At 44.3% G+C, this 23,669-nt stretch overlaps 1 protein-coding gene across 8 annotated transcripts in view; it reads right to left on the bottom strand.

Moving 5' to 3' along the window:
* Nucleotides 1-23,669, bottom strand: part of PIGG (phosphatidylinositol glycan anchor biosynthesis class G (EMM blood group)) — a 102,883-nt gene that overhangs the window by 21,391 nt on the left and 57,823 nt on the right. For 6 of the 8 annotated variants that reach the window (XM_080371719.1, XM_080371721.1, XM_080371722.1 and 3 more), the window contains one exon: nucleotides 19,375-19,538. In XM_080371719.1, the coding sequence (XP_080227845.1) occupies nucleotides 19,375-19,538 (164 nt within the window). Of the gene's footprint in view, nucleotides 1-1,224; nucleotides 15,764-15,903; nucleotides 16,979-19,374; nucleotides 19,539-23,669 lie in introns of those variants that run through there. The other 2 variants (XR_013924816.1, XR_013924815.1) reach the window with 2 other exon arrangements.

Raw genomic sequence — 23,669 nt, 5'->3', positions numbered from 1 at the left:
GTGAAAGAGTCCATGTGTCCAAGAAAGAAAAATATGCAAAAAAGGGAGCATGAGAGACAGAGAAAGGGAGAGTGATAGATAAGAGAGGACAAATGTAAATGTGCAGAAAATATGAGAAAAGGGAAGGGACAGTGAGCATGAAAGAAATGTAGGGGTAGTGAGAGCCAGACATAAAGAGATGCAGGGACAAGAAGACAGAGAGAGGAGCATGGAGCAAGACAGGGAGAATGAAAGGAACAGCGAGGCAAAGGGAGAGCAGTACAGGCAGTGAGAGGAAAAGAGGAAGGTACAGGGGTGGGAGAAGAGTAAGGAACAGTGGGGTTGGGAGAAAAAGACCAGGAAGGACAGTGGCAGAGAAAGACTGAGGGGGATAGACAGGAAGAGTAGAGAGGGACAGAGGGGGGGGGGGGGCAGGGCGGTTGGGGGGGGAGGGAAAGGACCAGCAAGGGCAAGAAAAGAGACAGACAAAGGGACAGGGAGAAGGCACTGATCAAGAAAGATGGGCATGAGACAGACAGCGAGAGAGACTGAGGAACAGCTAGAGAGATGGAATGACAGTGCAGGACGGGGGGCACTGAGTGAGAGAGATGGGTACAGCAAGACAAAGAAAGAGGAAGACATGGAAGGGAGAGGATGGGGTGTGGGAAGAGAGATGGGGACAGCAAGATGGGGGGCAGTAAGAGGGAAGAGTGATGGGTGGGAGGACTGCAAGAGAGAGGGAGGGACTGCAAAAGACACATGGTGGGGCAGGGGGAAGGCAGCATGTGCAAAAGTGCGAGAGAGAGGGAAAGGCTGTCTGCAAGCGAGGAAAACTGGGAGGAAGCAAGGGAACAGGGCAGATAAGGTTTGTCAGCAAGAGACTGAAACCATGTACAGAAGGGAAAGTGCAAGCAAGAGAGGAAAAGGGTGTGACAGACGGAAAAGCATGCAGGAAGGGAAAGGAAATCAAAAGAGAGCAAAGCAAGAGGGAACAAGAGAGGGAAAAGCATGAGAAAGATGTGTGAGGGAAAGTACATGAGAGACCTGGAAAGCATGCAAAAGAGCTGGAAAGCTGAGAGGAGTGGAAAGCTCAGGCAGAAACTGGAAGAGAGAGGGGGAAGGACTGAGGAGGTGGGGTGAGAAAGCTCATTAAAGAGATGACAAGCACATCCACGGGGGGGGGGGGGGGGGGGGGGGGGTTGGGACGGGACGGGACGGGGGGGTGGGGTGGGGTGGGGTGGGGAACGACACGACAGGTCTTGAGGACAGTGAGGAGAAACTGGGGGGAGGGAGGGGGGTATGGGAAAGACACAGACAGCAAGAAAAGGAAGCACCAGAGAAAGCATATGCAAGAGAGGCAAGGTGTATGACAGAGAGAGATGGAGTGTGTGAGGGAGAGAGGAAAGGGGCACTGCAGGGAGAGGGAAAGTGTCTGACTGAGGGGGGAAGTGTGAGAAAAGGAAACCAACCGAGAAAATGTGTGTCAGAGAGAAGGGAAGCAAGGGAAAGGGAGAGAGGGAATGCAAGGGAGAGGGACAACAGAAGAGAGGAAGAGAAGGGGTGGAACAGGAGAAGACAGAGGGAAAAACCAAGAAGGGAAAGCAAGGTTGGGATAGCGAGAGATCAAAAGGAACAGCCTAAGAGGGAGGAAGAGAACACAATAAACTTGACAGAGGGAATGAAAGTGCAAGCGCAAGAGAGGAAAACTGTGTGCCTGTGAGAGCATGCAAGAGAGGGCGGCAGCAGAAAAATGAAGTGACACAGAGACGGGGGATATGCAAGAGAAATAAGATGCACACAAGAGATACATGGAAGGCCAGAGAGGGGAGAAAGTGCATCTATGAGAGGGGGAATGCATATTCAAGAGAGACAGTATGAACATCCAAGACAGTGTCAAAAGGCATGGCATATAACAGACAGGTAACACACAGCAAGACAGAGAGAGCTAGAGAAAGTGCAAGGGACAGAAAGTAGGAGAGGGACAGCAAGCAAGGATGGAGGTAGCAAGGTAGAGGGGGAAAGCATTAGCAAGAGACTGAAAGCATGAGTGAGAGGAGAAAGAGCATGCAAAAAAGAGAGAATGTGAGAAAACATGCAAGAGGAGGTCAGCAAGCCAGAAAGAGACAACATGAGAGAAAAAGGGAAGCAGTAAAGCACAAGGGGGGGTGTGGGGTGTGAAGCATGCAAGGGGGAACAAAGGATGTGAGAGAGAGCGCAAACTGCGTGTCTGAGACAAAAAGCACATGGCAGAGGCAAACCGCACAACAGAGCGACAGGGGGAAGATGTGTGTGAGAGGGGGAAAGTGCATGAGGTGGAGACAGGGAAAGGCTGTGAGAAAGAGTGAGGTGGGGAAGCATGAGAGGGGCAAATCACATGACACACAGGAAAAGCACACGATGGAGAGGGGCAACCCATGTGACACTGAGTGAGGAAGTATGTGAGGGAGAGAGGGAAAGTACAGCAATGGGGGGGAGCTGAAGAAAGAGAGAAGGAAGGGGGAACTGAGGACAAGAAGAGGGAATGAGATGAGAGAAGGAAAGCAAGCAGAAAAAAGAGGAAGCGAGAGAGAGGGCTCACAACACAGAGCTGGAGAGAGCAGGAAGAACAACACTAGCAAAAGACAGAAAGCATGAGTGAGATGGAAAGTGCAAACAAGAAGAGAAAACGTCTGAAAGAGAAAGCATGCAAGAGAGGGAGATAGACACAGAAAGGAGGGATAATGACACTTGAGTTTACAGCAGGAAGTGTAAAAGAATGAAAACAGCAGGCAAGGAAAAGCACATGAGAGATAAAGAAAGCATGAGAGAGAGGCAAAATTCATGTGAGATGGAAAGCACATGAGAAAGACAACGTGTGAGAGAGGGAAGGTGTTGAGTGAGGCAGGCACAGGGTGTGCCAGGCAGAGGGTACGACAGAAAGAGGAAAAGAGTGTGGGAAGCCTGTGAGAGGGCAAGTGTATGAGAAGGGAGGAAAAAAACTGAGAGGGAAAGCACATAAGAGAGGGAAAGCATGACAGCAGGAGGAAGAAAGCACATGAGAGGGGTAAACCATACATGAGAGAGACCGAGGCAAAGTAGGTGACAGAGACAGAGGCAAGTCACATGACAGAGGGGCAAAGGAGGTGAAAGAGGCAAACCATGTGAGATCTAGGAGTAGGAAAGTGTGTGAGGGACAGAAAGAGAGCAACATGGAGGAAATACATGTCTGAGACAGAGAGGAAAAGTGTGAGAGAAAAAAGTAGGAAAGGCGGAGAAGAGAGAAAGAGGCAAAGCAACAGAAAGGCAAACCAGGACAGGGATAGCAGGAGGTGGAGGGAGGAAAAGCACAAGGAAATGTGGAAGCATGAAGAAAAGTGCAATCAAAAGAGGGGAGAACTGTGTGAGAGATAGAAAGCACATGAGAGGGGGAATGCAAGATTTAAAAATTGAAATCACCAAACAACAAACATTGGAGAGGAAATCACTGACAAAGAATAAACAAGCAAGACAACAAAGGTGCATGAGAGAGACAGCAAACGAGATACGAGAGGGGAAGCACTAGGAAGACAGAGGTACAGCACGTCTGAGAAAGGGGCGTAACATGGCAGATACAAAGGAGACAGAAAGAGAAGCAAATGGAATGATATAGACAGTGAAGTGTGTGAGAGGCAGGCAGAACGTAAGAGGGACAGGGGAGAGAGAGAACCAGGGGAAAGAGGGAGGAAAAGGGACGCACCTAGAGAGAGCTAGAAAGAGAGAGGTAAACAGAGGGTACAAGAGATACAGAGGGGTAACATGAGAGGGAGGAGAAAACCACAGCTAAGAGACTAAAAGCATGATCAAGAGTCGAATGACATCAGGGAAGTATGAGCAAGCACAAAATCACATCAGGGTTCAACAGCCTGTGAGGGAGGCACAGCAAATCCAGAAGAGCAGGTAAGCATGTGCACAAGAAAGGCAAAGCGCATGCAAGAGATTAAGCATGTCAGATAGGGTGACCTAGACAGGGGGAAGCTCGAGAGAGAAATTTGGCCTGGGAGGGGTAGAAAGCAAGCACATCAGAGAGAGGAAAAACATGCCTGAGGCAATGGAAAAGCAAGAGAGTCAGAGGGAGGGATAGCAAGGGAAAGAGAGAGGGATACTGAGAAAGAAGTAGGGGTAGCTAGCAATAGAAACAGACACAGCAAGCAACAAAAGTAGGGAAAACATAAGCAAGGGACTGCAAGCATAAGTAAGAGGGAAAGTGCATAGAAGAAAGTTTAAAAATGTGTCAGAGACTGAAAAGCACCCAAAGGGGAGAAAGCATGAGAGAGCCAGAAAATGAACGCAATGAGAGAGAAGCGCAAGAGAAAGTAAAAGCACACAAGAGAGGCAAAGCATGTGAGAGAGGGACAAAGGACATGAGAGAAACTCTGAGAGGCAAAAAATGTAAGATAAAAGGGAAAGCATGTGAGAAAGGGAAACTGAAAGAGTGACAAAGAGCAAAAACGAGGGTGAAGAGAGGCGTGGCGGGTGGGGATGGAGGGAAAGAAGGGAAGGAAAGAAGAACAAGAGATTGAGAGGGAAAGTGAGAGAGAGAAGGGAACTGAGAAACAGAAATACGGATAGCACAAAAGGGGAAAGAAGCACAAAAGAAAGCATGACTGAGGGAAAGTACAAGCAGAAGAGAAAGGGATTGTGTGACAGTGAGAAATGCTAGACAGGTCGGAAGACAGGGAGAAGCAAGTACAAGAAGAAATGTGCAAGACTGAAACTACAGAGAAATGCAAAGTGCATGTGACAGGGAAAGGGCACACGAGAGAAGAAAGGGCAAGAGAGAAGAAAGCAGGTGACAGAAACCATGCAACAGAGGAAAAAAATTACAGAGGAATAGGGCAAATGAGGGGGTAGTGAGAAGGAGGAGTGAAAACAAAAGGCATAGAGAGGGAAAATGGAAGAAAAGTAAATCAAGAGGGGAAGAGAAAGGTGCTGGGGAGAGGGAGGGAGGGAGTAAGAAGAGTGGTGGGGGCCAGAGAGAGAGATTGGGTAGCAAGGGTTAGCAAGGGCTAGCTCAAGAAAGGGAGGAGAACTGCAAGCAGGAGAGATTAAAATTGTGCAACAGAGAGAAAGCATGCTAGATGAGGAAAGAAAGAATGGGAAAGCAAAAGAATGAGAGGGAAACACAAAGGAAAACAAAAACACACATGAGAATCAAAGCACAAAAGAGACAAAAAGAAAGCATGAGAGAGAGTTAATGCATGTGAGAGCGCAAAAATGCATCAGAGAGGCAGGGCCAGTGGGGACTGCGCAAGAGAGATGGTGTAATGAGCCACAGAGAGGAGAAAGCATGGGAAACAGTGAAAGCATAAATGAGGGAAAGTACCCGCAAGAAATTAAATGTTTCAGAGATGGAAAAGCATGCAAGAGATGGGGAAAACAAAAGACAGAGTGGCAAAGTGGAAGAGAGAGTGGGAAAGTGAACCTGAACGAGAGGAAAGTGCAAATGACAACAAAAATGAGAGGCAGGGAGAGTGTGCCCAAGAGAAAAAAGTAAGGGGCAGAGGGGCAAGAAAAGGGAAGAGCATTGCAGAGAGTCGGGGGGGATTCACTCTCAGAGAGGCAAACCATGTGCAAGGTGAACCAATACAAAGGAAAAATGTGTCAGAGGTTCAGCACAAGACAGAGAAGGACAGCACAAGAAAGCAGGAGGAAAAGCACAAGGAAAAAGGAGCAAGCTGTAAAGTGTGCATGGAAGAGATGAGAAAAAGTGTGCAAGACAGGCAGAAAGCAAGGGACCATGAGAGAGAAGAAACATGCTACAGGCTGTGCTAGTGACTGTGAGCACACAAGGGAGCCAAGGAAAGTAAGACGGAGAAGAGAAGCACATGCAACAGGGAAAGCTTACCAGAGAGTGAAAAAGCGTATTCAAGAGAAAGGCAAAGCACATCCAAAACAGAGGGAACACATGTCTGAGACAAACAGAGAGCTCAGGAGAGGGAAAGCAAAAGGGGGGCGATGTGAGCAATCCAGAGTGCAATAGCGAACAACAGAGCGACAGCATAAGCAAGAAACTGCAAGCATAAGGGAGAAAGTGAAGGCAAACTGTCAGAAATGGAACAGCGCATAAGGCACAGGCAAAGACATCCCAAGTGAGACAGAAAAAGGGGCAGGGGGGTAGGTGGGTGAAAACAGAAAAAAAAAGCAAAACGAGGTGGGTGAGAACAGCATGGGCCAGAGGGAGGTGAGAGAGACGGGGAGGGAGAAAGGGAAGGAGAATGATGAGGGCAGAGGGAAAGCAAGAGAAAACAGAAGTGTGAGAGCAGGACAGCAATAGATAGCAAGGAAAAGCACAAGAGAGGGGGAAGAAAAGCACAAGTGAAAAAGCAGAAGCAGGAAAATGCAAGCAAAAGAGGAAAACGGCAAAAGCAGGAACATGTGTGAGAGAACATATCTGAACAGAAGGAAAGCACATCTGAGAAAAGGAAAAAATGGAGGGTGGAGGGAGAGAGAAACACATAGGGAAAGTAAGAGAAAGAGAAGAAGCAATAGGGAGACAGGAGGCAGGGGAGGAAAAGTGGGGAACAGAGAAGTAATAGAAAAGAAACATGCAAAAGCATGAATACTCACAAGAACATGAGAGATAAGGAAACCAAGAGAGAAGCAAAGCATGTGCGAGAGTCAAAGTATGTCAGAGAGAGGAAGCCTGTGTTTAAGATTGTGAGAGAGGGGAAGGGCCTGTGAAAGAGAAAGCTGAACAGACTGAGAGGGAAGGCACATCTGAGAGAGACCATTTCTTTAAGAAAGGGAGAACATGACCGAGAGAGGGAAAGGCTGGGGGGTGGAGAGAAGTGAGACAGTGAGAAAGCCCTTGCAAAGAGGAAAAGCATGCCAGAGGGGCAAGACAAATAGAAGGACAAGAGAGTGGGAGTACAGGGAAAGACCAAGACACCTGGAGATAAAGAGGCAGAAGCTAAATAGAGAGAAGGGATGTAAAAGTGAGATTAGGGGGTAATTTGTGAGGGAGAAAGAGATTACATCTGAGACAAAGGGAAAGCCCAAGAGACAGACAGATAGCAAGGGGGGAAGAGAGAAGGCTACCAAGAGTGAGAAACAAGGACAGGGAGTAACAGAGAATAGCAAACATTGGAGGCAAAGCACAAGTGAGGGACTGAAAAAAGCATGAGCAAGAGGGAAAGCGCATGCAAGAGTGTGTCAGGGATGGAAAAGCACATGAAGTATGGAGAAAGTGAGAGGGGCAAAGCAAGCACAAGAGAAAAAAAATCATGTGAGAGGTGAAGTATGTGAGTGAGAGGCAAAACATGTCTGGAAGAGAAGGAAAGCTGAGGGTCCGGGACACAACAGAGAGGAAAAACACATCTGAGGGAGAGGGAAAGAGGTAAGACCAGGCAGAAGAGACCAAGGAAGCAAAGGAGAGAGGGCAGAGGAAGCTGGAAATGTAGTAAGCGGAGGGAGGAGGTGGGAAGAGAAAGGTGTAGAGTGAGATTGAAAGTTCTAGAGAGAGAAGAATGGTGTGAGGGTGTGATTGAGAGGGACAGCAAGCAAGACAGAGAGCAGGACAGCAAGTGAGACAGAGTGGGGCAGTAAAAGTTTGAAAGATTGAGTGAGAGAAAGGCAAATAATTGAAAAACTGAGATGGAAATGCATGAGAAAGCAGGAAACTTTAGACAGGAAAGCAACAGAGAGCTAAGTGCCTAACAGCAGTAGCAAAGCACATAAAACCAGAAGTGCATGACAAGGAGAGAGAGTGGAAAAGCATGCACATTGCATGCATGAGAAGTAAAGCATCAGCACAAGAAACTGAGGGGGGAAGAGAGAGAACATGCACATGCATACACTCATGCAAGAAACAGAAAGGCAAAGTGCATGCACACACCAGAGGCAAAGCACGAGTGAGAGAGACACAAAGCACATAAAGGTAAAGAACACATGAAAGACAAAGTGTGCAGAGAGGCAACATGCACACTGGAAAAACAACATGCACAAGGAAGAAAGACAAGTGAGGAGTGAAGTGTGCAAGGGGGGAAACTGCATGCAAGGAGAAGCATGCGAGTGGAAGGAAATGCACGAGGCAAAGCACACGCAAGGGGCCAAGTGACAGAATGAGGCACGACATGAAGTAGAAGAAAAGGACTTCAGAGAGGCACAGCACATAAGACAGATGGAATGCAGCAGCAGCAAAACATGCAGAAGAATGCAAGCATTGGGGGGCTGGGCAAGCATAAGAGAGGGAACACACATGCAAGAGGAATAGCATATAGAATTATTTAGGTTGGAAAAGACCCTTAAGATCAAGTCCAACCATTAACCTAACACTGCCAAGTCCACTGCTAAACCACATCCCTAAATGCCATGCCTACATGTCTTTTAAATACCTCCAGGGATGGTGAATGAACCACTTCCCTGGGCAGCCTGTTCCAACACTTAATATATCTTCCAGTGAACAAATTTTTCCTAATATCCAATCTAAAACTTCCCTGGCACAACTTGAGGTCATTTCCTCTTGTCCCCTCGTTTGCTACTTGGGAAAAGAGACCAACACCCACCTTGCTACAATCCCCTTTCAGGTAGCTGCATGTAGCAGTATGGTCCCCTTGAGCCTCCTTTCCTCCAAGCTAAACAACCCCAGTTCCCTCAGCTACTCATCACAAAACCTGTGCTCCAGACCAGCTTCATTGCCCTTCTTTGGACAAGTAAAAGGCCCAAAACTGATCACAGTATTCAAGGTGCAGCCTCACCAGTGCCAAGTACAGGGGGGCTGATCACCTCCCTTTTCCTGCTGGTCACGCTATTTCTGATATAAGCGATCAGGATGCCGTAGGCCTTCTTGGCCACGCTGCTGCCTCATGTTCAGCCAGATATCAATCAACAACCCCAGGTCCTTTTCCGCCAGGCAGCTTTCCAGCCACTCTTCCCCAAGCCTGTAGTGTTGTGTGGGGTTGTTATGACCCAAGTGCAGGACCCAGCACTTCTCCTTGTTGAACCTCATACAATTGACCTTGGACCATTGGTCCAACCTGTCTAGACTCCTCTATACAGCCTTCCAACCCTCAAGCAGATCAATACTGCTACTCAACTTGGTGTCATCTGCAAATTTACTGAGATGCACTTGATCCCCTCATTCAGATCACTGATAAGGATATGCAATAAGGGACAGGCAAAGCATATCAGAAAAAGGCAAAAAGACACAAAGAAAAAGGGTATCAAAGGAAGGGGAAGCCTCAGAGTAAAAAGGAATGGGGTGGGGTGGTGTACAACAATAGAGAGAGGGAAGAGAAACAAAGGGAGAGGATGACTGCAAGGTGGGGTAGGGGGGAAGCCAGTGTTGGGGGTGAGGGGCTCAAGGTGAGCTTGAAAGACAAGCGAAGTGCATCAGAGACTGGAAATGCCTGAGAGAGGGGAAATGCACATCTAAGAGGGAGGGAAAGCAGGTCAGAGACAAGCAGAAAGCAGGGTATGGCTGGGGAGAGCTCTTTTTTTTTCCAGTTTTTCAGAGGTTTTTTTAAGTTTTTCAGAGGAAAAACTATACAGGGACAGAGAGCAAGTGAGAAGGAGAAGGCACAAGTGAGAGACTGCAAGCTTAAGAGAAGGAAAGTGCATGCAAGAAAGGAAAAGTCTGTCAGAGACAGGGAATCATACAAAGGAGAAAAAGCAAGATACAAAGATGCAAAGAGAATGAGGGAGGGAAGTGCAAAAGAATGAAAAGGCTTGTAAGAGACAGAAGGTGGGAGAGAGAAGGACACAAGTGAACGATTGAACATGCAGAGAAGGAAAGTGCAAACAATCTGAACTTCTAAGAATTTGAGTGTGTGAGAGAGATGGAAAAAGTGTGAGGCATGGGAAAGCACACCAAGGAGAAACTCTACAGAAGGGAAAGGAAGAGAGAAAAAGGAAAAGCAACAGACAGAAGGGCACGCAAGGCAGCAGGACAGCTAAAGCGCACAAAAGAAAAAAGCATGGAAAAGACAAAGCATATTCAAGTGAGAGAGAGAGAGCATGTGTGAGTAGAAGTGCACATGTAAGGGTGAGAAAGCACATGCGCAAGGAGGACAGTGCATGCATGAGAGGGGAAAGCATGGAGCGTGGCATGCCAGAGTGAGGGGGAATCATGCCTGAAGGGAACACACATAGGAGGAGACTGGCACACAAAAGAGATGGAAGTGTGCCAACAAGGGGAAGAGCACAAAGTAGAGGGAAGCAAGCAAGACAGAAAAGCGTGTGAGGTAAGGTGGAAGTGCATGCAAGAAGGGAAGAATTACATGAGAGAAGGTGGAAGCGTGTATGAGAGCGAGAGAAGTGTATAGGAGAAGGTGGAGGTGCATGCAAGGAGGGGAGAAAGTGCAAACAAGGTAGGGAGAAAGCATGTATGAGAGAGAGAAAGCATGACAGGGAGAGGGAGAAAGTGATTGCAAGAGAGGGGAAAAGAATGATGGGGGATCATGAGGGAGGAAGTCTGAGGGAGGCAGCACATCAGGAGGAAAGTGCACAGGGAAGCACGAGACGGGGGAAGCATGCTTGCAAAGAGGCAGAAGTCTGAGAGGGACTGAAACTCATGGTGAGGGAGTGCATGAGAGTGGGGAAGCCCGTGAGAGAGAGGTAAGCACATGTAAGGAGGGGACGCATGCGCATGACAGGTGGGAAGCCCACACGAGAGGTGGGAAAAGCCTGCATCCAAAAGAAACTGGGGACATCCACACATGAGAGATCATGAAAGCCCAGGCATGAGAGACAGGGAAAGTGCACAAGGAGAGGAAGTGTCTGTGAGAGGGTGGGAAAGCAAGAGAGAGGAATTGCTTGGTGGGAGAGAAGGATCGCAAGAGGGAAACATGAGCAAAGGTGTAAGAACGCTGTGTAAAACTGCATTTGGGGTGCCCCAGTTTGCTTAGGACACCTCATGTGCATGAATAAATATTTACTTCTCTAATTCTATACTTTGCATCCTTGGCTCTCTCCTCAGTTGGCAGGGGTCAGTCGCAAATTTTTCTGACAAGATGGAAAATGCACAAGAGAAGGCAACTGGGAGAGGGAGAGAGCCAAAGCACATCAAAGAGGTGTAGAGTTTGTCCAAGAGAAAAGGGAAGCTTGAGTGGGGGGTGGTGAGGGTGACAGCAAGAGAACGAGAGGGATGAGGAGAATACCAAGCATGGTAAAGAGAGAGATTATGAGGGACAGTGAGTCAGAGACAGAGGGGAAGCACACATGAAAGTGTAACTTCATTATATAGCAGCATCAGGCTTCACAATCCTTCCTCTACTAAGAGCTGTGTGGACTAATCAAAGAAATCTTAAGATGTCAGTATCGACAAACCTAATCCTTTTCATCAAAATGTACTAAAATTCCTTTCATTGCACTGCAGAGTGCCTACAATTTTTGAAAATAGCATGCCACATGACCACTTGCTATCCTGCAATTCTGACACAAGTTAGCTTTCCTTTGTGGAGTTCTGTCCTGGTTTCAGCTGGGATAGAGTTAATTTTCTTCTTAGTTGTACAGTGCTGTGTTTGGGCTGTGATGGGAGAGCAATGCTGACAGCACGCTGATGGGTTTAGCTGTTGCTGGGTGAGGTTTATACTCAGTTCCTTGGGCCCTGCCAGCCAGAGGGCTGGAGGGGCACGGGACATTGGGAGGGGACACAGCCAGGACAGGTGACCCAAGCTAGCCAAAGAGGTATTCCATACCATATGATGGCATGCTGAGTATATAAACTGGGAGGAGAAGAAGAAGGAAGGGGGAGACATCTGGCATTATGGCATTTGTCCTCCCGAGTAACCGTTCCGTGTGCTGGAGCCCGGCTTCCCTGGGGATGGCTGAGCACCTGCCTGCCCATGGGAAGCAGTGAATGAATTCCTTGTTTTGCTTTGCTTGCATGCGCAGCCTTTGCTTTACCTATTAAATTGGTCTTATCTCAACCCTTGAGTTTTACATTCCTTTCCAATCCTCCTTCCCATCCCTCTGGGTGGCGGGGAGTGAGCGAGCGGCTGCGTCGTGCTTGGCTGCCTTCGGGATTAAACCATGACAAGTTACAACTGCCATGGTCCACTAACAATAGGAAGGACTATCAGTTTACTTACAGGCACGTAACTTAACCAACCTTCCTGTCATTATTTTTTTCACATTTTCAGAGACTTTTCAAGTCTTTCTAGAATCCTTCTAATAGAGCCTGTCTAGATTGTCGTTCTTTGAAAAAATTCCAGTTGCTTACCATTGGATCCCCAAATTTCTGCTTATAATTGATGCCTCTTAGGTTACCCATGCCCAATGTTGTTAAAGTTGATTCTCCTAAGAGACTCAGTAAGTTTATGTGTGTATTGAATTTAATGAACTCTTCTGCGTAAGCAGGATTTGTAAATCCAGCCATGCAGGACTGCAGAAAAATACTGTCTCACAATGCAGAGGTTCCAAACAAGAATAAAGGTCAAATACTGTACCCTTTTGTACAGCAAAGTGATACTGCATACCTCCACTCTGAAGCTTGCAGCTCTACAGATACACTGGGCACTGGAAGGCTGTACAGTCAAATCAGCTACATGCTTTTGAGAATACTTCTGTAAGTCTGATGAACACCAAAACATCAAGAGGAGGAAGACAATGTAACCATAAACCCCTCAAATTAGAGTTTGGGCAGAAATAAAAAATAATTTTAGAAGTATTTCCTTTCAATTCAAAATTACCCACAAACTGACAGACCACTTAAAAATTAAAAAGCGTATCTGGCATGCTTACTTTAAGTGGCCTCTACCTAAGCCAGCAGAGCTCTGTCAATGAGAAGAGTCTCATAGCAATGGCAGCACACAGAATTAATAAGACCCTTTACAAGCTGTGTGGCCAACTCTGCAATGCATTTGGGCAGTTGCTAGCACACTGAAGCACAAGTTCTCCATTAGGGTCATCAGTCATTACTAGAAACACACCTCATGTTGGATATGCCAACTCTACCAAAACTTAGATCATTAATTTTTAAGTATTAGATCTCTTTAGGTGCTTACTTCTATCTACGCAAAGCAAAAATAACCTAACTCATCCCAAATCTGTGTATTTATAAATTCTGTGCACACAACTTTCCTTAATATTTACACAGAAATTATTTCAGCTCCTAAAACACAGCTGTAGAGCTGGTCCATGGAACAAGACGATGACATTTATTTTGCAAATGGTTTTGAAGCAACTTGTCATTTGTTTACAACATAGAGGCAACTGCAGGCTACCCTACTTTGCTGGATCACTTTTCACTAAGAAAATACTTTACAATACTATGAGCCATGGCTGCCTGAAGGCAACTTATAGGAAAAGTCAGTGTCTGACCAGCATGACAAATGAATGAGGATGTATCCATCACACAGCACTAACGATGTCTAAGAGAAATCTCCAGCCATCACCACAATGACAGCACAGGTGAGTAAAATACTCTTCCAGCTTGTGGCAATAAAACCCCATTCTATTTTATCAAATCACTTCCAGATTTCCATGCACATCAGTGAACAAGTAGATACCCTCTTCTATACATTTTATTTATTATTTTATTTAGAGAATAAGACTGCTGGCAAACACAATAGATAACAAGTATTACCATGCGAACGCAGCAGCAGTATATTCTTAGTTGCAAACATTTTATTCAGCTTTAATTAAACTAAGGAAGAAAGAGTGAAGTGAAACTAGAAGAAATAAAAACTACTTCTGTAAAATACTAAAGGGTTCAGGGAAAAATGTTTGGATTGTTCTTTTGTCTCTACTATATTTTCTACCTGAGACTCAAAACAAAACAAACAAAACAGATTAGAAACACTCACTGCACGTCTAGCTTATGTCAGAAAGAAAAAGGATAATATGTTAACATGGATTGTGAATAGGGCTGTCAATGTCTCAAACACTTTAGGTAGAAGATGGCAAAAGCTAATGTTGACTGCTGAAATTCCTTCAGCTAGCACGCCTTCCTAATTCTGTTTAGATCAGTATTATAGAAGAATTCACGGCAAAACTTAAGTTTGCTGTGCTGGCATTCTACATTAACAAAGTCACAGCGTAACATTAAAAGTTTTGCAACTATTAACACTCTCCTGTTGGGCATAACTTATATTTTCAATACCTGAAAGCCATTTGCTAACATGAGGTACTATTATAACTTTTGATCACTAACGAAGAAAACCCAATAAGAATGCAGCCTTCTAATGCTAGAAAACATCCACCAATTCACCCTGACACTTGACTCATTAAAGCAACTAAAACACAGATTCCAACGTGCAAGTAATCTGAAAACTATCACGATGCCTAGCTCAAGGGTGGTAATTACACAACACTGTGAACATCACCCACATGACAATTTTCTTTGGGTAGGAGCTTGAAAACTGAATCCATCTGGAGTGTATTGCACAGTGAGGTCATGTAATATAGGTCAGATTATCCAAGAACATGGCCCTTTTCACGGTCATAAGCATCCCAAAAATCCAAAGTTCTACTTCAGGTCAGAGCAACACAGTGGTCACTGTAAAAACTACCCTTTACATGAATCAGGTGCTCTCTGGAATTCATGGAAATCACACACTGAATACTTGGTTAAGTTCAGGCATCAGTTTAATCAGTACTCCATGTCTCAAAAACAGTTTCAAGAGTTATTGCACAGTTTCCATGGAGACTGAAGCAAAAAAGTTCTTTCTATTTCTGTCTGTGAAAATCCCGACACATTTAAACTGCCAAGTTTGTTAGGAGAGCCTGAAGGACTAAAAATGGTGATAATATCCATGTTACTGTCTGTCACATGCCACTTAATTATTTTAGAAACATATTTACCTTTCCCTATGAGGAGAATATTTCATAGTTCCGTGTGTTTGATCGGATGGAAGGAAGTTGTTTAAGGAGTTCCAATTACACTTCTACAGCGCATGTATTATTTCAAAACCTCCTGATCTTCTATTCCGCCATACCATACTGGCCAAAGATATATGGGCTACACATATCTAATGTACTTTCACCTCACAACACTTTCAACACCGTCTCCCATAACATCCCACAGGCAAACTGAAGCAGCCCAGGCTAGGACAGTGGACGGTGAGGTGGGCTGAAAACAGCTCACATGCTGGGCTCACAGGGTTGTGACCTGCAGGCCAGCCACGAAGGATCAACCCCAGGGCTTGACACTGGGACTGACACTGTCTGGCATCTCCATCAATGACCTGGACAATGGGGCACAGTGCCCCCTCGGCAAGTCTGCACACAACACAAATCTGGGAGGAGTGGCTGATCCAGTAGGTGGGTCTGCTGCCATCCAGAGGCACCTCAACAGGCTGGAGAAATGGGCTGTCAAGAAGTTCAACAAAGGGAGATTTCAAATCCTGTAGCTGGGGAATAATATACCCATGCACCAGGACAGGCTTGGGGCTGACCATCTGGAAAACAGCTTGGCAGAGAAGGACATAGATTGTTCCTGGTGGATAACAAGTTGAACACAAGTAAGTAATGTTCCCTTGAGTGAACCCAGGGCTGTAAGTGGAAAAAGCAGAGCCAGCAGGCTGAATAAGGTGATTTGGGGTTCTGGATCCAGTTCTGGGCTGGAGATCACAGTTCAGATCAGATCTGGGGTCCTGGATCCAGTTCTGGGCCCCCCAGTACAAGACAGACATGGGTGTACTGGAGTGAGTCTACTGAAAGGTCACAAGGATGATGAAGGGATCAGAGCATCCGATATGAGAGGCTGGGAAATCTGGGACTGTTTAGCCTTAAGTAGAGAAGGATCAGCAGGGATCTTGCTGATGTGCATAATATCTGATGGGCAGAAGTAAAGAAGATGTACCCAGGCTTTTCTTTGTGGTGCCCACTGAAAGGAGGAAAGGCAATGGACACAAACTAAAATACGACAAATTCCCCTTAAACAGAAAAAAAGCTGTTTTACTGCAAGGGTTGTCATACAGTGGAAAAGGTTGCCCAAGGAGACTGTGGAGACACTCAAATACCAACCTGACACGGCACTGAGGAACCTGCTGTGGTTGACCCTCTTTGGGGCAGGAGGGTTGGACTCCAGACTCAAGTATTCTGTGATTTCACAGAAGTACAGAGAGAGGGAAGGGTGTGCAGGTTTACTTGCCCTTAGGAAGTTATGCCTCAGTGGAGTTCAGCTTCTGGGAACTCCAGCAAGAAGCTCTCTCTGTTAAGCCAACCCAACTGATGCAGCTATAAATGACATGGGCTCTGCTAAGTGGCTGGAATAAACAAAGACAAGTTAGCACTGAAGTCAGGCTTCCATGTCCAGGTCAACTTCCTCAGATGCTGCACCTCTAAAACAGCCACAGTGTGCTAGAAACTTTGCTCTGAATGGTACTGCTGAGCAGTTCTGGGCACATCCATTCAGCTAAGACTGTACCAGGATGGGTCAGGAATCCTGAGGGCATCCTTTAGTAATCTAACAGGACCCACTCAGCATACTCCAAATAAACAGGGCAGCTGGATTCTTTCAGAACTTCCCATCTAGTGGAAGCAGGGAAAGGATCTTCATCTTGCACTCAGAACCATATAAAAAAAGGAAAGTGTTCGACCCTGACGAAGGCACATTGCTTATAAAACAGTTAGTAAGAAGCCTTTCTAAAGAACATTCTAAAGCATCCAGCGGTTTTTTAAAAAAGCTCAGTCTCCCATACATTTAAGAAAACACATGAAGCAGCTGGACCTCTGCCTTCTGCAGTTTCGGCTTTGGCTCCAAGGAATAACAATGAAGTAATGAGACAACCATCTTGCCAGCAACAGCAAAACACAAAAGTAAAATAAAAAGCATATAGACCAAGTTCTGAGCACCATAACATACCAATTTAAACGAGTCCCAGCAGCTACAGACATTCCAGCCCAGAGTTATGCACTGTTTCACAGAGGAAACAACCTTACCAGTTGACCCAAGTGAACCTTAAAATGGCTACAGACACAAGCTGCTTGATGGAATCTACTTACATAAGTGATGTGGGTATTACAGGTCACAGCTACCCACTTGAGAGCAGTTTAAACCAGCACTGTACCTGGCAACACTACTAGCTGAGCTTTTAATCTGCAAAAATTCAACCAAGAAAACATCAGAACAACCACCAACACTGCTACAGAGGCACATTATTTGAAACAATACTAAACAAGTACAGATCCTCAAAGATTTTGTTACAGAAATTATTATTTTGTTAGAAGAGCTTTCAAAAAACGTGCTATATGGTATTATTTTCTCTTCATTGTATGTTAGTGTTCATCACAGTCTGCAGTCTAGGGTGTAAACAACATTTGAACTTCAGCTATTTTAAACACATTACGGGTAGTCTTACTCTTTTCCTCTCCCTCCCCAGACAATGGCACTGAGGTGATTTACTGTACTGTGCTCAGAGTCCTCCAAGCACTAGCAAAAACCTCCATTTCCGAAGCACCTACAGTGTAATAATGAAGAATGGAAAGTGGGACTCACAAAAGAGAAAAACAACACAGGAACATGGATGTGACCAATGAAACTGTCTAGCACTATTTTAAAGAAAGCATGGCAGAGTTATAAAGTAATTGGAAAAAACAGTAGATTAACAGAATGTAAGTGATACCTAGGGTCATGGGTCACATATTTACCAGAAGACAAGCGGTGGGGCTTTCTATATGTACATAACTCTTTTTAAAGAAAGTTGAAAGAATGGAGAAAACTTGAAAAGCTTGGATCCTGGGAAGATGTATTGATGGAGCAAAGCAGTGACTAAAGCTAAACTGAGGAGCATTAGAAAAAGTTAAAAATTAGTTTGGTGTCAAGTCACCAGGTAGTAAAGAAAATTCAGGAAAGGGGTTTATGTGGTCATACAGATCCAGACATCTATAATTAGAGTACTCTACATATACTCCTCCTACAGCAAAAAAAAAATAATATCAGAATGAACAAAGGAAAGGCTGGGTTTCAGAGGTATTACACATAAAGACCAGTACTTAGACAGCATCAATCTATATAAGACCAAAGATGACTTCAAGGTAGCTGGCCTCAGACTAGGAGGTAATGTTCTGCACTGAGTCTCAGTCTGCACTAAGGAGTGCATTACTAGGCCAATACAATGGCCCAGCACAGGGCTCTGTAATTGCACTGCAACAAAGTAGAGAGAGCTAGACATCTTTAGAAAGCAGTATGGCAGACGGGCAAATCTGTGACTAAGGTGAATAACAACTCTACCTGTTAAAGGTGCCTCAATACAGAGCAATGGACACAATGACTGTGCAGGAATTTAGGCTGTTTGAACCAGGAAGGGCCTGTTTAAAGCCTCCACTAGCCTATGCAGCTTGGACAGCTGGGGATCCCATCTCCTCACACCTCTGATGAACACACATGTGCCAACAGAAGTTCATGGTGTAGGTATAGCCCAGAACAATCAAGGGAAAGAAGAGAGAAGCCAGAAAACAAAAAGCACTAACAAGATGAGACCAGATGACACTCTGTAGATAAAGGAAAGTCAGAGGTTTACAGAGGATGACAATGCATAAGGCGGAGTTGTGATAAACTAAATACTGTCCAAAACCCCACCTGCCAAGCCGGCTGCAACATTTTGATCCCCATTAAAAAAAAAAAAAAAAAAAGTACATTTGAATTCCACAGATAACAGTGAAAAGATTCTGTGACAGTAAAAATTTAGTCACTGTCGAATATTATTTCTGTGAAAATCTATCAAGTTTTTGCATTTGTGCATCGATATTATAATATATGGAATTTACAGCTCCTCTATTTTAACATATGGCATCTCTTGGTTTGAATGCCCTGGATGGTGAGTTAAATGCAATACTGGAGAGTCCAGTTGGATTTTACATGCACGCTGTAAGTTGCATGAGCGTTTTCCAAATACGTCTTCTTAAAATTCCAAATGCACTAGTTCATTTTACATTAGCCCTTCCACTACACAAGATACCCAAAAGTACAAATATTTTAGCTACAAATGACTGCAATAACCAGTAACATACAATAAATATTATTTTTTTTTATAATGCTGTATGTCACTACGTCAAACAAGGACAAATATTCAAAGAACTACATGTTAGTTGAGTTTGAATTCTATTCTATTACTTTAAAAAATCTTTGTCAGGTCTCACACTTAATAGGTTCCAAGAAGAATGTTTTTAGGCAGCACATGCTGTTACAAAACCATAATAAAATTTTACGTAATTTAGCACAGCAAACTGAGAACTCATTCAGAAACAAAATTAGTAAAATATACATGTATATTCCCAGTGCAAAACTCCTGCAGAGAAAATGAAACTGGAAGAGTGACATGATACAAATGCATACCAAAAAAACTCCACATGCATTTTATTATTGGAAAACTAACTTCCAAGGCAAAAAATTATGTGAATAAAACTATTTGTTTGAAAAGGTATACACTATCTGAATGGTATTCATATCTGCAATACATAGAGGAGTGTTACTTTAGTTCAAGACATGATTACCTGTTAACTTCAGAACTCAAGTAGCACAGCAGATGAATGGCCCAAAGCAAAGGTCCTGTGTATGTTGCAAATGCTGTAAGGAAGATAGCTGGTATCTCCACATAGCTTTCAAGTCCCACAAACCCTGCAGAAATATCCACAGTGGCGATGCCATTTGAATTCCCCTGAAAGCAGGAATAAAAAAGTAAATATTCTAGTATCTTGAAAGAAACATTTAGAATACATTAGAATAATATTAATTATTGTACCAGTTAAATACTTACCTTTCAAGCTACCTCACAGTACAGCCATATTCTTTACATGGGAATTTCAGTAAAGTACCTTACCAAACAACAGCTTTTATATAGGATTTACAGACTAACGAAGGCATAAACAACATGATATTTCACTTGTCTTATTTTGTCTGCAAATGAACACGCCTGTTTAATAAATTACATCCAAAAACCAGTTTAAAGCAAGTAGCTACACCTGCTGATTTTTCAGTCACAGTAATGAAAATGCATTTTTCATCACGCACAATTCAAACCCAAGATCTTAGGCTTGTTGCCTAAAATGACACCAGGAAATAAAGATTTCTTGCCCTTAGAGACAGTCGGGCTCTAATTTAGAGCTGTAGTGCAACCCTACACCACCCACCTGCCTGTCCCATGACACAAGTTGCTGCATGTAACCAGATTAAGACAAGCAAATTCAGAGACGTTTCTGCAAGTATCTATACCACAATAGACTGCATTGAAATAGACCAGAAGTCAGCCTAGACAGCCTGAATCATCAATAAGCGGCATTTAAAACCTAGAAAAACACAAGGAACATACAGCAATGAAAGTATTGAGCTGTCCAAGCCTGGTATGTTTTATCTAGTTTTCTTTTTCAGTGACTAAGACCACTAAATAACAAAGGATAATATAAAACTAAAGGAAGTGTTTTCCACTGAAAATGCCCAACTATTTAATTTCACTGAAATACCTAAAGCACCAAATACACCCCATGATTAAGGCAGAATATTTTTTAGCTTAGCAGGTCACAGGCAGGCTTCCTCAGACGAGTGCAAAAGCTCTCAGATATACCATATCTGGAGATGCCGATCCGTTTCTACAGCGCTGGTATTCTAACAGCTATCAAATTCTTTCCCCCCTGCAGAATCCCAGAACAATGCAAATGTAAGGGTTGTCGCCACAGATAGACTCAGACCCAGTCCCAGCAGAGCCTATGAGGAGTGTGGCTCCCCCTTTCCCTCTGACCTGATCTCCTCTCACCTTAGTGACTGCAGTCTTCTTGAACCGCAGAAGTTACCCCAGCAAGGAAGTACTGTCATCAAAACACATCTGAGTTGCCCATGAAATCCAGAGCATACAAGGAAGCACAAAAAAACAGGTAGCTTTCTCAGGTACATAAGTAACTAGGCACGAGGGACAGCAAAAACCACGCTCCTGAGACAGCCCTAAAATCTAAGGAGAAAAAAAGCCGTCCCTGCTGACAGAACTATTCAGAGCTCCTCATCAGTAGTCAGTGTCCCGATGAATCCTACCATGAAGATATCCCCAGAATGTAAGGGCAGCCTGAAGCTGTAAGAGGGCAGTAAGGTATGGATTTTACCAAGACATCATACAGCAGAAAAAAATTTTTGACTTATGACTGTCAGTCCTCCACACTTTGACCTTCACCACACACCACTGCAGTAAATTACTGTTACATTACACCAGTGTAATAAGTTATTGTTATGCATTTAGCATAATGTAGAGCAATGATAGGAGCAGAGCAAATCATAACTAAGGACCAGCAGCTAAAGAAAAAGCATTATCTGTGCCCTAGAACCTGTAAGACGAGACTGGAAAAGAAAGCTGTAAAACAAGCCTCCTCCTCAAGTTTAAGGGGTATAGACTGAGGACATGGCAGGAGCAGAGTGGTCAAGTGCAGCACTTTGAGAGCAGGACAGGGTGCTGCTCCTCAACATGCAGGAGTTTGACAGGGACAGGCGAAGAAAGAACCTGGTCTCTTTTCCCCCAGTCCCTGTCTACAGCAGCAAGTATTTTCCCTACCACATCTGCCTAGTTTCTCTCTCCTTCTTCTCCTCTGTATGATGTGTGCACAGTAGAAAACCTGAGACATCAGGGAGTCCTGCTCCTCTCATGAAGAGCTGAAAGATCTCTTCATGCTGTTTGCTCCATCTGCACATACACATGGCTGATGCTTGGCACCTCTGGGCAACTCCCCACCCCGATGCATGTAAGAAGGAGCAAGAACAAAGGCAGCACCTGGGAGTGCACGTCACTGTCCTGCACAACAGGGAAAAAAGATGTACTGTCCTCTGAATGGCAGTGAGAGCAGAGAAAGCAACCAGGAGGAAGGAACAGTGCCTTCCACCTTCTCCTCGCCTCCCTATGGCTCCTTTCACACTGGGCTCACTCCTCCTATCTTTGACTGTTTAAAGCAGGGGTCCTCAAACTACGGCCCGCGGGCTGGGTACAGCCCCCCAGGGTCCTCAATCCGGCCCCCGGTATTTACGGACCCCCCCGCCGGGGGCTGGGGGGGGAAACCAAGCAGCCGCAGATGGCTGCCTGCCACTGCATCCGCGCCGGGCCCTGGTTAAAAGTGTGAGGACCCCTGCTGTGAAGTGATGCACCTGTAGAACAAGGAGAGCAAGGACACACACACTCGGATCCACACACTTCCAGCTGTGACCATACTGCATGTTAAGTGTCCAAACACCCCACTTTGACCAGGAATCTCCTAAGCCTCATGGATGGCTTCATAGCTACTATGAAGAGCTCTGCTAAGCAGTAAGAAGCATTTTTTTCTTCACATTAGATATCTTTCTTCAAGACTAATTCATATATTTGAATGAATTTTTGCAGCTTGTAACTTTTAATACACCACACAAGACATAAATAACTGGCAATTCAGACTGCTTTTATTTTAAAATATGACTCAAGTATTTCAAATAGTGCAATAGCTTATCATAGGCAGAAAGACAATGCACAATTGCATAAAAACATTCCATGATAATGTCATGATCCAGATCCACGAAGCACAAACATATATATATATAGTGTTCACTAGTTAAGAGAAACTACCAGCATATCTGCTACAGTAAGAGAATCCCTCCACAGACAGTAATGAAAACAATCTAAAATGCTCTTCAAAGCTGCAATGATACTTCTGAAAATTTCAGATACCACATCACTCAGTGAGTATGAGCTATTACCTGCAGTATCTCAATGACTCTCACTAAACTGAGAAGTACAGATGTGCAGGACAAAACTGACACGCTTCTGGTCTGTTTCATGACTGATTAAATACTGCAGACTGTTACTGCACTTCCACTGAGCTCGTCACATAATTGTATGCCTCTCTAGTAACTGGAATTCTATAAATAAGTGTAGGAGGAGGGATTTATTTTAACTATTTGAAGCAAATTATTTAAGGTGAAAAAATGAAGTTACTGGAAAATATTGGCCAGAAAGGTTCTGCTCTCTTCACCCCTGGAGGTTTCAAGACCCTGAGCAACCTGGTTTTACCTCACAGCTAACACTACTCTGAGATCAGGGTTGAACTCTGGGCCTTTTGAGGTCCTTTCCAATGTAAATTATCCCTCAATGCTTTGAAATCATAACAAGAGAAATCTATAAGCCACTTTAAAATGTCACTCAGTCCATCTCTCTATGTGAAGGGAAGATGAACTAGATATTAATGATTCTAATGTACAAACCTATTCTGTTCTCCTCCAGTGATAAAAAATACCAGAAAACACAAGCAAGTCTTAAAGGTTTTGAGACTGTATTTTCTTTCTCTTCTTCTGCAGATATACTGCTGTAAGGATGGGAACAAAAAAACACAAGGCTAATAAATAAATACATGGGATTTTTGTTTATTGATGAGCTTTCACCCAAGGTAACTAAAATATTTCAAGAAATATTTACAGCAACAATCTTTTTAGAAGCTGCTACAGTTAAGAGAAACAACCAAGATATTTATTTCTAGTCTTACGGCACCTGAAGGGCAGGTAGCAATGATAAAAATACAGTATACTTCTGGGAAGTGATTGATGAGTTATGAGATGTATACAACTCAGAACTTAGGAGAAAACAATCAATCATTCGAGCTTGTTGGAAAATTCATCAAGAGGTTCTCAAGCTTCAGATAATACCCTGAAAATAAGTAGCATTCTGACTAAATGTATTACATTTGTATCTGTTTAACAATACTGGAGTATTTTTAACTTTCCTTCTCTTCACAGATTTACACAAAGCAATAAATGAAGGAAAGACCCTAACTACTAAAACAAGACAGAAGAA

The sequence above is a fragment of the Falco punctatus genome (assembly GCF_963210335.1).
Source record: "Falco punctatus genome assembly, chromosome: Z".
In the NCBI taxonomy this organism is placed as follows: Eukaryota; Metazoa; Chordata; class Aves; order Falconiformes; family Falconidae; genus Falco; species Falco punctatus.
Note: the sequence above shows the minus strand (reverse complement) of the source record. Positions and strands in the feature narration are given on the sequence as shown.